Raw genomic sequence first — 17,945 nt, forward strand, 5'->3', positions numbered from 1 at the left:
CATATGAATAGATGAAACGGGGAGAGGGAAGTCTGGAAATGAAACTCAGAAAAGAGTGACTGAAAATTACTTCCGGAGATAATACAGGGAAGATTTACTTAAAGAGTAAACCAATGGGCAAAACACAGACGTGTTCCTCAATGGATGTATAGGTCCCATACAGTGAAGCTACATGCAACAACAGATATATATGTAGTTGTTTATTTTGTGGCCAAGCTAATGGCCAAGTTCCTTATTCAACCTTAGACAACTCTCTTAAGAAAAGCAATGAGCAATCTTCAAACTGAGGGAACCACATAAACCTAAATGCCTGCTACAGTCCAGAGTTGGAACATGATGTGACTTTTCCTTCACAATTAACTTGCCACCTCCAGTTTAGTATGCTACTTGGCTCCAGCTGTTTTAATCCATGCTGCATAGATGTAGAAGTTATATGCGGGATTCCAGAATGAATCCAAGCTGCTATATTGATCACTTCAGATGCTGGTCAAAGCAGATGTTATCCTGGAACTCACCTGCAGCAACAGACAAGATAAACGGCCTCCCCTGCAGTGTAATTCTCTTAGATATTATTGACCTAAATGTTGTTCAGGTATTGCCAAGTTTAATTAAGGGTCATCCTCCTTACCTAACAGGAGTGGGTCAGTACCCAACTAAAAGCAGTTAAATTCTGGTTTGGGTTTGGTTTTCTCTACCAGTCAGTATTATGATATGACTGCTAGCACAGTACCTTCTGTGATTCTCTGTAGCTTATTTTCCAGAATCAGATGCTTATTCAGAGTATAAGAAATAAGCGTGTATTTTCCATGCTCTTCCTTGAAATTCTAACGATGCAGCAATTTCTTTCTGCCTTAGTCTCTTCCTCCACTACATTATCTGAAATGCAACTGTTTCAATTTTATATTCACTTCCGACACAATAATCTTACCTGTTTCCCTGACTCTGCACATGCATTCTTCACTGCTCGTTCTGTATAGGTCACTTTTTTTGTTCTTGTCCACATCTACCTTTACTCGTACCTGTCCTATTTAGAGTACCTTGACTCCTTACATTTCCACAGTTAAAGGAAATACGGAAATGGACGGGGATAAGATTTTCTTAACTCCACTGGAGAAACAGCTTTAGAAACTCTTTATTAACTTCCCTTTCTGTCACAGCTAAGGCAACTCCTATTCACACGTCTGTTCTTTGAATATGATCTCAAATTAAACAACAGAATATGTTCTTAGAATGTATCTCTAAGGCAAAATAAACACCACTATTTCAGCATTTTTCTTGTTCTGCCTTTTAATAGTACCTACATATCTGTTCCATTACCAAGACCCTAAACTCTAGGACAATATGTAATATATTTTTTATTTTGTCACTGCTCAAGGCAAAGCCCTGCAGTCCCCTGTTCTTTATGTCTTAAATGACAAAAGCTTTATTACCAGTCAATAAAATGCACTGTGCTAAAATGCACATTATTTAGCATATCAAATATGACTTTGTGACTATCGTGAGTAAAGGTGAGGTTTTCAAAAATTTCTTCGCTGGTCAGAGACAGAGAATTTAAAATTAGTTCCCCAAGCCCTTATGCTGCAATGCCATCACACTTATGTCAGAAGATTCAACCAACATGCAAAACGGTCTGCAATGGATATGGATGCTCTTCAGCTATCCTGCAGGTTAAACTTCAATAAAGGGAGTAATAAGATGCATTCAGCATCTGCTACAAAGCTACCACCATGTTTTTTTGAAGCTCTGTACCAGGACTCATAATTGTATTCCCGATCTGTTTCCAAGTTAATTAAACTGGGAGGGAAAAATACCTTTGACAAGTGAAACGTGTTTTGTAACTGCTTTCAGTGAAAATACTGCTCCTTTCATGCCTTTTTTGAATGAGTGTAAAGTTGCCCCTGCCAAAAGGCTGTTATTGTTGCTAGTATGATGGATCAGTTTTCTAGATGTAAATGCAAGTAGCCACACCTATCAAGGTACTTCTAGGTACCTGAATAATGATACCCACAGTTTTTGCTTAAAGAAGTAAAAACACTGACATGTTATATGGCAGAAAGGTGTATATGTTCCATACACAGCCAGCCTCCTTATTTTCAGCAAACTACCATAAAATCAGGACCAAGGCCATTGGCTTGCCTTTGGCTGATTACTGAACATGCATTTAATGACCAGTCACAAATCTGCCTCCTCCTCAGCAAAATGAATATACTATTTCAACTTCCACAGTATGAAGCAACACAGACCAACAAGACATTCAACTGGAGATTCAATTAGGAGCTTTAATGAAAGCATGGACAGTAGAGAACACGATATTCTGAGTTTCCTCCCCAAACGATAAAAAAATCCTTTGTAAGTATTTTACAAATTTACAAAAGGTAAATTTTCCTTTTACAAATAACATACAAATGTTTTTCACTAAAAAACGAATAATATATTCCTATGTTATAACTGTTGCCTTCTTTTAGAATTATGTATTCCCTGAATTGTTCTCCTTAAAAAACAGGAGAGTATAATAAATCCAGAACTATAATAAATGTATTGCTAATGAGGGTGGTAAATGCTAAAGAAAATTATTCAAAATATCCAGTTCTTTTATCCATCAGATTGCTAAACTAAATGGATTACTCACATGAATTATATTAACATGAATAAATGTTTTGAATGTCAAACCTCAAAGCAAGATTGAACAATAGTCAGTCAAATCTCCATGCTCTGAAAAAGATATTAAGAGAGAAAACAACCCTTATAGCAAAAAAAAAAAAGAAGTGAAGGTATTAGTATTGAGATTTATCCAGAAAAGGACAGTGTTCAGAATACGGTTTGTATTTTACCCCGGACAGGTCTTTATGTATTATCTGATACCCTAGTAATGGCTTTTGGTTGTCACCATCATCCTCTCTACTTCTCACATTCCATCACGTGCTGAAGTAGATTTGTCTCAGTCATTTAACAAATGATTCTTCTCCAGAGGCCAGAATGCTTGCTGAAAAAAACCCCAAAAAGCAGCCCAGTAACTCTTGTGAGAAATCTGGGGAACATCTGAGGAGCATTTTGATTTGTGGACAGTTGTATTTACTAAAAAACTGAAACACTGAATGAGGAATGGAGAGTGGTGCAACAGAAGAGGTACCAGTAAAGCTTTAACAAAAAAACCCCAACTTGCTGTATGGTTTGCAATCTCACTGCACTACACTGTTGCTCAGCTGGATCAACCTGCTTGTCTAAAGTCCTGCACAGAAGGAGATACCCAGAATGCACAGGAGAAACCAAGACCCACATCTGACAGCCACACATAGAGTAGTAACCAACCCGTTCCATTTTGTGGCTCTAACTTAAACAGGGACTCTGTTCTCCTTGGCCCACTTTTTCATGATGCGGACAATGTATTCTACTTGAGAATTACCAGTGCTCTTCAGAAGATGCAGTACTTCCCGCAGAGTCTCTCTACAAAGGTGAAAAGCAAAGATTTAAATGAGAGTAAGACTTAACTGATACAATAACCAAGTACCCACATCCAAACTATTTTGAAAAACATTGTTCCTAGACAGAGGTCCACTCATCTGCAGAGCAGGAATAGGTAGAAATGCACAGTAGATGAGATCCCAGGACACACGCACACACAAAAAACGTCATGTATACAATTGCAACAAGGAGAGAAATTAAGTAAAAAAATCAGCAAAATGAAATTAGTTTGGAGTTTAGAGTATGTGTATTTATAAATAAATCCTTACTCTTGCAAAATAGTTTCCCAGAGCAAAGCACTTTTTTTTTCTTTAATGCTACTTGCTAGTCTTCAGAATGGCAACATCTAGCTTAATGCTGCCAAAGCATCTTAAATATAAATACAAATAACATTGAAATGAACATTACCAATAGGGTAAACCAATATGAAGCTGCAGTTTGCCAGCTACTTTACAGCAAGAACATGTATGCACATTGAAAAACAAGCAAGCTATGTGTATTTTACTGCATTTATTACAGTAATTGCTAAAAGGACACTTGAAGGGTGCAGCAGTTAATGAGATTATTATTCCAGCAGAGAAGGGAATACAAGGAAGGTGTAGAAGCCAAGATACACACCTACCAGTCATGCATGAAACAGCAACTTTGGCCAGAGGACAGTGGCCATCTGGCATCACAGCAGAATATTCACGAGGGAACAGTTCTTAAATACAGCCTCACTATTCACTCTCATTCTCCCATCCAGTGAAATGGGTGAAAAGCAAAATTATCAGTAACATAGGTAATTTCCTTTAAGCTTTCATTAAGTAACTGTATTTGTCTAATATGGACAGTGTCTTCAGAAAGCAAATTTTAGTGAAAACACAGTTGCATCTACTCATTGTTTAGAGAAATCATGTCCTTCCTACAGCGCTGAGTAAATGTTTCCTTAGTTCTATGAACCTTAAAATGTTATGGGACAGTTTTCCATTCTTACGCTATCAACATGAAACGAGATTCTTTTCCTTCAGTTCATGAACATACTACATTTGTAACTTAGCTCTTCTTAGTATAATGACTAATGTAGTTTGGTTTCCTACAGTTCATAGCATTCACTGGTAAGTTATTCTCCACATATATTCTACAATTGTTGGTGTGGAAGATACACTTCAAATTGAACACTGCATATGGAACCACTAGGCAGAGTGTCTATTCTCTGAAAGGTCAGTAAAAATTGGAAGAGGACACCTAGTCCTAAAGCTAAGATTATGATTTTGTCTTACAGGTAACTGGAAATAGGAAAAGAGCAAAATAAATACAGATACAACACAGAATACTCACTTTGCTTCTCGGCCAGCTAAGATCATTTGGAAGACACCCACACAAGCACCTCTCTTGCCTTCCCAGTATTCAGGATTACTATCTAGTTTCTCCAGAACATCAAACGCTTTGGCTGAATAGTAAAATTGATGCATCTGCACAGAAAGTGAAACATTATTCCTGACTATATGGACATCTTTCAAAAGGGGATTAAAAATTTTGAGCTCAGTTTTCTGAAACCAGTGAGTCGTAGAAGCAATGTGTGTTTTCCTGTTTTTCTGCAGGTAGCAAGTGACACAGAACAGGCACATTTCAATTCTACACAGGAAAACAGGTGGTGTTAGAACGTTACTGCTCTATGTCTTTGAAGATATTATAGACAAACTGCACCCTGAACTTTATCAGTAGGCAATGATCAGCACTGTTGTTTTGATCATATACAGGTAACACTAGCTTACAGAAATTCTTTTTATGAGGTGCCCTACCTAGTGTCGTACCAACTATACCGAAGTCCTTGACAGAATATCAACTTCAAACTGGTCCAAACATTTGAAAACAAACCCACTTTTCCTCATGTAGAGATGGTCACAGAGACCTATTTGGATGTCTTTTGAGTTTAACTTAGAGCTGTATTTTTTTCTTCACTGTCACAGTACAGTATGAAATAAGATTCTATGAACAGAATTTTTCTTAGCATACGAAAATCCACTGTATAGCCTATCTTTTCTGCTTTAGGTTCTTTACTTGTAAATGGGAACAAGAAGCAAGCTGATTGGCAAGCCAGTATGAAAGGAGTGACCACAGTAACTGTGGCTTTTGAAGTCAGCATAACCCATGTGGACCTTGTCTATGACTGTGAGTGTTCCTCATCTGGGCAAGCCTGAACAGCAGTATGTTTGTGGCTAGCATCTTCCCTTGAGAGAGCACAGAAGGTAGACTGAGCACAACCTCCCATCCTTTGGTGGCTGGAAGCCTGCATCTGCTGAGAAAAAAGGACAGGCTGTGGGAGTTACATTTGGAAACCTTAGTCAGAGAAACACAGGCACTACAGAAGGAGTAATAATTCCCCCTTCTTCACATAAATGGTGATTTTAACCACAGGTGGCTGGCAACCATTTAAATGGATGGGAATAAAGATAGTACAAACAGCATTGGATGTGTCAGCTAAAAAGAAGAAACTGAATACTGATCTCTCCAAACTGGCATCTGATCTAGTTCCATTAAGCAGATACAGGTTTAATGTCCTCTACCTGACATAAAAGCAGGAAATGCGTCACCCCAAGTCATGTGCTGTTCCCTACATGGATAAAATGGGCTATTGCATGAAAAGCAGCAAGATATTAGCCGGAAGTCCTGCATCCTGACTTCCTTGCTGATCAGCTTCTATCAGCATACCAATGAGGCATCGAGCCACACCTAGTCTCAGGACTCTGTTGGCCTTGCTCCATTCGTGTTCATTCAGCATTTGTTGAATGAAGTCTAGTGCAACTGCCTACTTCAGTTACAGCTATGGTGCTGTCTGTGGACCTCCAATATAATATGTTTCAGAAACAACTGGAAAATGCTACATAAACTCAAACAGCGTGGGCCTTGCCATTTAGCAGAACAGGTACAAATAGTTGGCAGTGTAGAAAGACAAATTATAATACTACAGTAATCAATTCTGAAATTAAATTCTTTCATCTTTGGAGCAGTCATTTATGGCCATATGGAGACACATAATTAGGCTGAAAAATTTAGTCCTGTAAGAACAGTTTTTAAGACCTCTAGATAAATCCAAAGTGTGGAGCTGCTTCTCCTGTAGAGTACAGTAAGATTCTGAGAACAATTTAGTAAAAGTAATCAGCTGATTCAAGTGAGACTTAAAATGGTCTAGAGAGAGATTTTACACAAGGTCTGATTGTCAACTTGCTTACACAAATTCAAGGTACAGGAAACAGAAGAGGCATAGACACCTGCTTGAGCAACAAGACTTTTAGGGTGAGATGGTGGATTGAATACTTGAAAGATGTGCAGACTGAATACTTGAAAGATGTGCAAGAGATAATTTTCTCAGTTTTAGAATAATGCTTTTGACATCACAAGGCAGATTTTCTGACTTTCAGTTATGTGTTAGGATTTTTGAGAACATGTTACTTTGTCAGATGAAGGAAAAAAGCAAAAAAGAATGTTACAGGTAGTATGTGGATATTGCTGCTCCTTGGAGAGTCTGAAGTGAGAGTCATTGGGAGGTTTTCCAGTAGGACTCAGTTTACTAGCTTTCCTCTATGATGGCAAGTTTGATCACTGTCATAAGCCTATGCTAATAGCTGCTATCTCTTGTGTATTCGCTTACACTAGGCTCCACCAAACCAGCTTCATGAGCTTTACACCTATTATCTGTGTTCTGCTCTTCTCATATCTGCTTTCTTAAAAAAGTGAACTACTATATTTGCACAATCACAAAATTACAATCTGTCTTTAATTTAATCTAAAATAACTTCAGTCCACCTTCTGGCTCTAGTCAATACATTCTGAAAAGTGGATGGCCTGTGTCTCATCATGACACTTTTCCAAATAACGTCATTTTCTCCTATCACTGAGCTGCTCCTCCTCTAGGTCCCAGAACAGGGCAATCATCCTTGTAGAGGGCAGAGAGGATGCTGGATGCAGCATCCTATTATTGTCTACTGAAATCTTGCACAGTAGTACTCTGCACAGGACAATCAATTTTTCTTTCTCCTATAGCACCATTTACAATCCTGTCAAACAAGTTCTCTTTATATACCTCTACATCCATCCTGTGGATCAAGCTTTCATGTTTTCTTTACATGCTTTGCAGAACATCAAAAAGACTTGAACCAGAGCTAAGTCTCACTATGTACAGACACCATCTGAATAACTGGATGTTAGGAATTTAGGCAGAATTGTAATCAGCTTCCCAAAATCTCTATACAAAGCTATGTTAATAGTGAAAACTAGAATTTGGAGGTGTGCCAGCAGTGCATTAGCACAGAGCGTCAGAACTAGTAAACACAATCTAGAAGCTTAGTACAAGTGAGATAGCATATATTTTAACTTGTTCTAAATTGTCCAGAGCATCCCTACTAAAGTGGACATTGTCTTGTCTAGCTCAACTTTTAAAGATGTTAGACAGCTTAGTCTAACCTCATCTCTTTAAAAGTCCCCCCTAGAAAATGTTCAAAAGAACTATTATGTGTTAGCATGGATCCCATTGTAGGCAGTTAAGTTCACCGTTTTTTCTGAGTAGTTTTATTCCTAATGACTGCACCCCCCCATGTCTCTCTGCCCTGCTTGGGCAGATAGAATAGCAGTTGTGGGAATTCTCTTTCCATTTCCTTATGATTAACAAGGGAGTATCTCCCATTACCATTACAAGCTTTAAGGAAAAAATAACGTTGTCCTAGAAAAAAAAAAGGTAGCATGTGGTTCCTTGCTGAATCTATGCTAGATTTTCTTCTTCTTAAAAGTTTCTTGTCATTTCTACCAACACTGAATCCCTAGCAGGAGAAGAGACTGTTATCATTATCGATGGCTCAAGCATGCAGTAATTTACCAATATTTTAATCAGTGGGTTGTCTACCAAGAAGGCCTGTAGGTTAAAATACTGACTAATCCTTGCCAACACATCTACATTATTAGACATCCCATGGTTATAAAAGAAAGTTCGCTAGTGATGACAATGATTGAAAGTATCAAAAAAATGGCTGTTGGTACAATCACTGAATCAACATGCTATACACCAAGTTCTAAAGAGAAGACTCACTTTGTAGCAATCATTTGCAATGAGCTGCAATAGGTTAAAGGACTCCCCTGAGGTTTCCATCTTCAGATAGATCTTCCAGGCCAACTGTGGTTTCTTATTCATAATATCTGCAATAACAACAAAGAGCTGGGTTTGCAAAAAGAATATGCCATGCACAATCCTAAATGGCAGGTTGAATAAATGTTCCTAAATTTCTTTGCTTAATGCAAATGCATGCCTCACCCTGTGAGCACGAGGTTGGGAAAGGAAACTTGTCCTTATCTTCTGCCTTACTAGTGATAACAGCAAATTTATCAGAGAATACCAACGTCAAGAGGAATAATTGTGGCGCTTACATCTCAATTTAGATTTCACAGATACAGCAGTAAGCACAACTCTCATGATTTCAGACGTGATTAAGGAACAAAATAGAAAGCATTAGAGAAGTTATTTTATGCAGGACAATGAACTTAGCAATCCATTTAGATGGTGAGATTTAGGATTATGTGTTCTTACACACAGAAAAATTTTAATTGGCACCTGACGTCTTTAATACTTGGTGCCCACCTCAATCTAAACATTCAATTCCCATGATTCATAACAAACCAAAAGCGGGGGAGGAGGGGGAGAAGCCCCTCCAAGCATAAAAAAACTTGTCATTATGCATCTACTAGAAAACTGTTTTCAAATTCCTGAGATTTTGTGCTGGTTTTAAATTTGCCTATATGACTAGACTTTTTCACTGGCCTTTAACTCTACACAATTAGAAATAAAAGAATCTGAATCTTCCATCTCAGCTAGTGGAAATTCTAGAAGGATGTCTGAACACAAAGAGTTCTATAATTGATTTTCTGGAAATTAAGAACCCATTCTGTTGAATCTGAGGTTGATATTGGTAACTCCAGACTCATTCAAGTACTGGGAGAAAACAAAATGAAATTAAGTATTCCTTTCTTTTTCAAGTCTTACCAGCTACTCAGAGAGTAGCTGCCTGCTCACACATGGACCACTCTCATGCTCTTTCAAAAGAGGGACTCCATCTAGCTTATTATATCTGTGCCCACTGTGCCAATACATGTTTTGCAGGTAGAATGGGTGGCAATCATCAACAATAAACATGTAACACCAAATCACAGGACTTATAGACACTTCTCATTTAGGAAGCTGCAGGACATCAAATCAGGCTTTTCTTTAATCTGCTCCAGATACCATACACCGTGGCAAACAGCCAGGTCTTAATTTCCAAATACCACCTATCTACAGAAATGGAATACTGTGCTAGTTCAATGGTTTTTTTTTTTTTACTTTCTCTAAGAAGAATTTTATATAAATAGTACAATAATATTAAACAAAAAAATACTGTCTAGCATCCCCAAAAGATGCATCTCTGGTACTTTTTGCCTTTGGAAGTATTTCAGCATTGAGTTGTTTACAACTCAATACCTAATCATACTCTGACATGAATGTATTATAATGCTTTGTAATTTCTACAGCAGCTTTTATCCAAAGGATCTAATAGTAATTTACATACTTGACACAAAAAGATAACTATGTTCATCAATGAACAGTTGTTTCTGCAAAGAATTCTAGCAGCTGTTTTGGGAAGGAAAAATCAAAATTTTAAGACAGACACAAAAGAATACAGCAGCTCTACTGAAACTTCAGCAGGAATTCAGAATGGCAAAAGGCACACTCAAGAATAAATAGCAACTCCTGTGAAAGAGCTAGAAAATTTTTAATTGATGTGTTAATTCTACTTCTTGTATAATAACTATCACCTTCAAAGAGTTCTGCATCCCCAGATGTATGTCAAAGAACTAGTATAGCACAGAATCAATGGGATCAACACTGTCTACTGAACAACCATGAACTCCCTTTGCAATGGGAGCTCTCCCATCAAAAAAGAAATCGCATTAAACATTCACATATAAAACACTCAAACACAACCACATACTGCAGCTTAATGAAAAAGGAAATAAACTGGCACATTCTAAAATAGAGTCATTGATAGGCATCCATTGATGTGATGTGCCTGTCTGTAAAGATCACATTAGAGATGTTAATCACATCTGTGATATGTTATAATGTCCCAAAACATACATATTTACATTCCAAGTACAACTGCTGAAAATTGTTTGATAATACAATTTTTGTATTGAGGCACTGTAAGGAAAACAAATTAGCCTAGGGAGTCTCAGACTTGAATCACTGGAAAAGCACACCTCTATATTTTGCATGTGGCACTGTAGCTCTATCTGTAATGAGGTGTACTCTGCAATGTTTTAAAAACTGGTTCAGAAAAACTAAATAAAATTTGCAATAGGATATTAAACATAGCAAAAGTTTTCTGGGTTCAAGGAAAGAACAATAAAATTTTGGAAGAAAAAACACGCTGGAGATTATAAAGGACATCCCTCAGGCACAGGAATTTAGACAAAACAAAGAGTAAGGTGATAGGAGGAAAAATACAGTGTATGCTTGCCTGATTCTTCTCTTCCTTAAACATCTGACATTGGCTACTCTTAAAGGTAGACAGACCTTTGGGCCTGACCCAGTAGGGATGTTTCTATTTTATGTTTTATTCTGAACATTTCAGAGTTGTAACTCAAGTCTTTTAAGACAGAAAATCTTCACCCAAGAAACTGAGTAGACCAATTGAAAAGAGAAAGGTTCACTGGTTAGGACAAAGCTGCACTGATGGAACTATAACAGCACTGCACTGAAGGAGTAATTGCTTACTAAAGCCAGATGTATGAAAGGTGCAATAACCACCCACGCTATAACTAGTGCAATCAGCTTTTCACTTTCACAGTCCTGAATCCACCTACAACATGAAGTTCAATTAGGAAAGTGGATTGCCAAGACTGATGCAATAGAGGAGGATCTGTATTCTGCAATGTGGAGAGTTAAATGACTCACAGCAGCGAGCTAGCCAGCTAAGGTAAACAAAATCATTCTTTATCTTCTCGCTCTGGATCAAAAGAAACACCTGCAGGAAGAAGGAAAAAGAAAGATTATACATCCATGTACTTTTAAACAAACAGAAGGCAGACCTGCCTTGTTTCAACATGCAGCTAAGGCTTAAGACACACGAGAAAGAATAATTAGGGTATTGCAAGCAGGTGTAGGGGCATCTCTCTGTGTCAGGTAGGTGGAGGATTCAAACAGTGCCATGCTTATCAAGGGACTTCTGCACCTTCAAAACGCCAAGCTGTGCAGAGGGTGCAGCCTGCTCTGAACAAGTGCCAGTGGGTGGCCATGCAACACAAGCAGCACAAAGGAACACTGGGCCTGTGGAAAAAGCTACGTGGAATGTGTTTGTTTAGAAAGCAATGCAAGCAATTACATTAGCATCTTCTTGAAATACCACAAGTTTCACATATATAGGAGCCTTTCCTCCCCATACATGTTAGAGATCATTCCAGGTCAGCAATAAGCCATTTCTAACCATTTTGGTTTCAATAAAGTTCTGAGGCAAAACGTTAATCTTTTGTAACTTATTGTACAAATACAGGTTTATTACATTCTACATCTAAAGGGATGCACGGGGGGGATGTTATACATTTAAAAATGTACTCTGGCTTTGCTCTCAGAAAAAAGCCATTTGTGCCTCTCTGCAGGTATATTTGTAACTATACTAGGATGCTATTGGCAAAACTCTAAATATGTTTATAGGAGGAGATGTATGTACTGGAACAGCAAGCTCACAAATTACTAACTTTTTTATTGGTTAAACATGGCCAATCCCTTGGGGCTGGAAGGGGTAAGAGGGAATAAATCAAAAAAAAGCAGCATTATCACTGTAAGTAGCACTTTATCATACCTTTTATTTCACTATGTCCAGGGAGATAAGCTTTTAAATAATAAGTGCTATATGTGGAGATATTTTACAAGTTTATGAGACACGGGGGAAGTGTGATCTTTATATGAAAGTGTCATCACAATCAAAGATCAGACTTTAGGCCAGACTAATCAATTTAATTACATAATTCTGTTATTTAAGTGCATCAGCTACATAACATAAGTTTATCTAGAATAATTTGTAAGAACATAAGAGGAAAAATGTGGATTAACTGCAGTTTAGATCTTTGTGTTTCTGCCTGGCTGCAGTTAAAGCTTACTTACAGCGTGATCATTTTTATGCCTCAGGAATCAGCACAGCCTGCTACCATAGTTTTTAAAGATACCTGCATTTTTATTAAGCTAACTAAAGTAGGTGAACCGAAATATATATCCATTATGCCTGATAGTCTTGGATGTTTTTCTTATAGAGAGATGCAATTTCAGGTCACAGAAATTAAAGGTGTTGGGAAAAAAAACCCCACCAAACCAAACCAAACCAACCAACCAAAAAAACAAACCAACCCCAAAATCCCAAACCAAGCCAAAAAACCCAAGAGGCTCTGTTGTCAAGAAACCTGAAGAGTTAAAAAGTTAGAAAGACAGGGGAAAAAAAACCAAAACCAAACAAGCAAACCTATATCATTCACTTTAGACTATGAGGTTGTTTTTTTTTTTTTCTGGCTTGCCTTCTTTGTGGTATTGTGGAAAATGTTGCTTCCATCTTCATAGCAGCTATTTGCTTTTGCATATTTTAGTTGTAATTAAGTTTCAACTGCACAAAAAATGCTGCATGTAGAAGTTAATATCTTCCAGCTGCATCTGGATGCTGCTGAATATGATAGCGAGCACTTCCTCTTTTCCTCCCACATCTCCCAGAGTAAGAAATCTTATTTATTTATTTATTTATTTTTAACCACAGATTTCTAGGGACACCTAGAAGCTCTTAACTATTCAGTGTCTTTTACTCAGCATGCCCTAGTCAGTCTGAACAATAAGAGCCTGGGATCCTAGACAAAGCATAGGAAATCTGATTAAGAGGGCATTCTTTGATCAATTAGAGATAACTGCAAGCACTCTTGTGATGCACCACAAGCAGCATGACTCCCCATATACCTCACATTACAAGATTAGCAAGATAATCTTTTCTGAATAGTGTTAGCTGAGAGTTTCAGTTCCTCTAAGGGGAAGATGATGTTCCACACAATCTGCTTATTTTCAACCAACATGGAGATGTGGAAGGAGAAAAGGAAGGAAAGAGGGCACTATGTGAGAAATGTTTCCATTGTTGTTTTTTAAAGAAAGTAAATACATACCTCTTCAGCCTCACTAAAATTGCCCATGGCAGCTTTGGCTTGGGCATAGTTGAAATTAAAAGTGTCATCATTGTAGAAGTAACTCTGGAAAATGAGATGCACACAAATTCCAAATAAATACAACAAAAAACCCATGGTATAAAAAACGTCATGGTATAACAACATTAAAAGTATCTCCCCCCGCCTCAATCTGAGTAAAACTGTATCAAGACAATAGAAAGGAAAAAGAAAAACCCACATTATGAATATATGGCATTTATAAACAGTGGGTAGAAAATTATGGACTGGCTTTCCATCCTACATTCATGACTACAAACACAGCTGGAACATTCCACAGTATTAACCATGAGAGATCTGGAGAATGCTCCAAGCTCAAAATTGCAGTGGCAGCTTTTGTGGGTATACTTTTCACTTTGGGCATGTGAAGACATGCTGTGCTGCCAGTGTCTCTCACCTCCCAAGCACTTATTTCACCACTAGGATGGTAAATAGGCAGTTGACTCCCTAATGGCTTAAGCAGATGAACAGTTTGTTTTTCCAAGACTTCTCAAGGTTCAACAAGAGATCCTGTGGATCTGGTTATGTGACAGACGCTAGTCTGACACACTGGATCACATGACAGAGATGGAACCTCAGTACTGGGGTGCAGCCAGGCACCACACCATGTAACAGGACTTCCTTAAGCTTAAACCTTGCTGACAGGCACCATTCTCTCTCTCAATCTGAAGTGCAACACTCTCTCTCTCTCTCTCTCTCTCTCTATCTGAAGTGCAACCTTCTCTCTATCTGAAGTTTTTCTTTCTCATAATACGAGACTGGACACACCTAGTTAATGACAGATCAGGTTGATTTAGCTGTATCTTTTCTGGAAAGCTGCATGGGCCAAAGCAGGAAGTATAACTCTAGGTACAGGTTAGCCTGATGTTTGGGTTTAACTCATACAGCTTAGATTTGATCATGGTCAAATGCCCAGATTAAAGTATAACTCAGATGACCACAAGTCAGGTGAGTATGTTCAACATTCAGCACCGTCTCACACTGTGGCACCAGTAGACCTGGCAGAGGTAAGGTGGAACATAATACTACAGCTACAAGTATGGACAGGATTGAGGATCTCTGCTGAGGAGAGGTGCAGTGCTTATGAAAGAGCACGGGAAACAAGCAAGGTGGTTCATCCACTACAGTTACTGTAAGAAAAGCCTTCCTGGGTGAGTAACAGTTGCAAGGTGTGTGGAAGAAACATTTTCCCTTATATAAAAGAAACAGAACACATGTAGGAAGATCAAACTTTTGTTTTGCAACCTTATTAAAGATTGAGGAAGAGGTAAAAAGCATAGTTGGGATTGTACAAAAGATACAGGAAGCAAGGGGCAAAACCCTTTCCCAATGCTCTCTATCTTTTTTCATGATGTAGGTACACTTGATGAACTTCTTCCCTTCCCTGTCAAAGGCAGTCAACAAAGGGTACTAATCCAGTCCACCCACATTCATCAAGCTAGTGCCTTGAGAGGAGAGGTGGGGGATTACCACCATTTGCCAGATGTCAAGATCTCACCCAAATTGTCATGTTAGGGTCCAAAAGCTGGCAAATTTAGCAAGCCATGTGAAAGCATGAGGATGAACCAATCGGATGACCTTAAGCTCAGTTTGTGAAAACATTTCAGTACCCTTAGGGTGAACTAACTGGTTTTACCATATGAGAATTACAACACTTTACTGTATTCTTTTTCAGTGATAGTTTCATGTGAATCAGCAGAAGTCCCAGGTTAAACAAAGCCGGTGAGCGGGATACTTAGTTTTTCTGCATTAATAGTTTCTTCTGTTCAAATAGCCTGCACGGTATTTTTGAATTAAAACGGAAAATAAACTTGTCAGCAACCAAACTCAAAAACTGTGTCATTTTATTCTGGTTCTATTAGTGCTACATACCAGACCTGCTGCAAAAACAAAACCAGTAGAAATGAACTAGTGCTGCTGATAGTGCAACACATCCACAGCAGCTAGATGTTTTGTGTTTTTTTTTTTTGTTTGTTTTTCTTTCTTTCTTTTTTTAAACCACATTATACGTACTGTACTTCACTCTTCTGTGGTCTTTTCAGCGGCCTTCAATTTTTTCATAAAACTGTGCTCTGAGTGATGTCCATTTCAATGAGATGCTCAGATACTCAGTTGAACAATGAAGCATTCGTTGTGGCCAGAACTCAGCTGAGCCTGAATTAGCTTGTCTTCTCAGATGATCCTCAGTGTTATAACGTTACCCTCAGGGCAGCTGGCAATATACTTATAATAAGGTGTCCTTTGAGACATTCTCATGCCTAAAGTAGTTTTAATCAATCATGGATGAAGGTGGTGTTTCCTGAGAGAATATCATGCAAACAATCTTCACAGAGTACACAGCTCCACTTAAAGGGCTGCAGAGATTTTAATGAAATTTATTCCTGTGAATGAAACACAAAGGTGACTGTAAAGCCACCTAAACCTCGCCTGTAACATGGTACATGAAGAATTATTTGCATCCCTATGACCTGAAGAGAAGGAGGATGACCTAAGTAAGTCTGAGCATTGGCCAGTCTCAGCTAAAAAACTCTGAGAATGATCAACTACTTCAAAAGGTCCATGGAAGGGAAGTGGTAATAGGCAGAAAACTTTTGTCCTTAGTCCTTGCTATTTATCAACTGCATTATGTCTCAAGTTACCAGCACTTATGATTCCCTTCAATTTAATAAATATTTTCTTAAGCTTATCATTTTGCAACTTGCTAGATAAAAATCTATAAAACCTTCCAAACGTGCAACCTCAACCCTACCTTGAACTATGACAATGAGTTCCAAAAACTGTTTTGAGAGAGACAAAATCCATTTTCTTAGAAAAGACATTGTGAATCTGCTGCAATTCCCACAAGCTGTATCTTGTTTTCAGCCTCTCCTAATACAAATGGAGGTTTCAGATCTACCTTGTTACTCTAATTCTCATTTTGTATAATTTTATTTTCTTAACTTCTATCTATAGCAAAAAATATCTATCTTCTAAATCTCTTAAGACAATATTTGAATTTCTAATTATTTTCTGAATCAACTTTCTTTCTGCATTTGAGGGGATAGAGACTAGTATTTCAAATAAGAGTATACCACTGTGCAGTGAAAGGCATAAATCTTTTTTTATACCGAATTTTCTTTACTTAGCTTAATATTTTGTTTCACTTTTATAAATACATTCACACTACAACTGTGTGAAAACTGAAGGAATATTTTTTAAAAATTTATTATGTTTGTGAAAATATGGGTCAAATCAAAACAGATATATGGTTACTGATGCCAAAGGAACGTATATGTGGACAAGTCCAGCTTGCAAGCTGAGATCCACATATATATGTTATAATTTGTGACAGTATTTCTACATACTTTCAGCAAAACATCTAAGTTTTTAAAACAAACCAAAACACAACACCCAAACAAGCAGTCAGATAACCCTTTCCCTCTCCTATGCACACATAATAAAATAGTTTCTTCCATATCTGACAAGGTAAGAATGCTCATTCTTCTAGTTGATAAACATAGCAGGATTGAAGGCTTGCAAATCCCTGTCACTATTTCTGCATCCCTCCTGAGAGTTATTAAACATTAGATCTACTCCTCACCTGTATTTTCCTCTGCATGGGTTCTTACTAACATCTTACAAAATAACACTGAGTATTCTGTGCTCCTTCTTTTCCATTCAGATCTTCTTTCCAACCCTTCCTACAACACTTCCCTTTATACCCTCACAGATGCAGAGCCATGTCACCTAAACCCCTCCCTGTGGCACTGTTCTTGTCTCATGACTCTGACCTATCCTCTGAGCACCATATTGCCCACTTTCACCCTCTTAATTTCTGTTCAGTATCTTCATTTCTGGCTCTTTCCTTTACAAAAACTAGTCTTACTTTCCAACATTAATAACAACTCCATTTGCCTCCCCAGATGCTACTCCTCTCTCATTTCTAAGCTTTCCTATATACCTTGGAGGTGGCGAGTAACCGCATTTAGCTTGAACCTTTTCAGGTTAGAACTAGTTGTTTAAAGGAAATGGAAAGGATCAGGCATTTCTATGGGGTGATGTTAGAGTTAAGAATTGGTAGTTAGCAAAATGTAAACTGACCTTGAGGTTAGAAGAACGATTGTGGATAACTGAGGCAACATTACGGAACATCGTGTTGTGTGAAAAACAGCAGTAAAAAACACCACATGCAGAGTGTGGTGAGAGTGTGAGCAGTAAACAGGCAAAACCTGAAGGTCAGTAGGATG

The 17,945-nt window shown here is 37.9% G+C and overlaps 1 protein-coding gene across 2 annotated transcripts in view; it reads right to left on the reverse strand.

Moving 5' to 3' along the window:
* Positions 1-2,271: 2,271 nt before the first annotated feature.
* The window catches only part of IFT56 (intraflagellar transport 56), a 56,088-nt gene continuing 40,414 nt past the window's right edge, over positions 2,272-17,945 (reverse strand). For both annotated transcript variants that reach the window (XM_074901400.1, XM_074901398.1), the window contains 5 exons: positions 13,663-13,746; positions 11,426-11,495; positions 8,528-8,634; positions 4,783-4,916; positions 2,272-3,444 (listed from right to left, as the gene is read on the reverse strand). In XM_074901400.1, coding sequence (XP_074757501.1) covers positions 3,333-3,444; positions 4,783-4,916; positions 8,528-8,634; positions 11,426-11,495; positions 13,663-13,746 — 507 coding nt within the window. In that variant the 3' untranslated portion in view covers positions 2,272-3,332. The remainder of the gene's footprint in view (positions 3,445-4,782; positions 4,917-8,527; positions 8,635-11,425; positions 11,496-13,662; positions 13,747-17,945) is intronic.

Source organism: Athene noctua, chromosome 3 (genome assembly GCF_965140245.1).
Source record: "Athene noctua chromosome 3, bAthNoc1.hap1.1, whole genome shotgun sequence".
Lineage (NCBI taxonomy): Eukaryota > Metazoa > Chordata > Aves > Strigiformes > Strigidae > Athene > Athene noctua.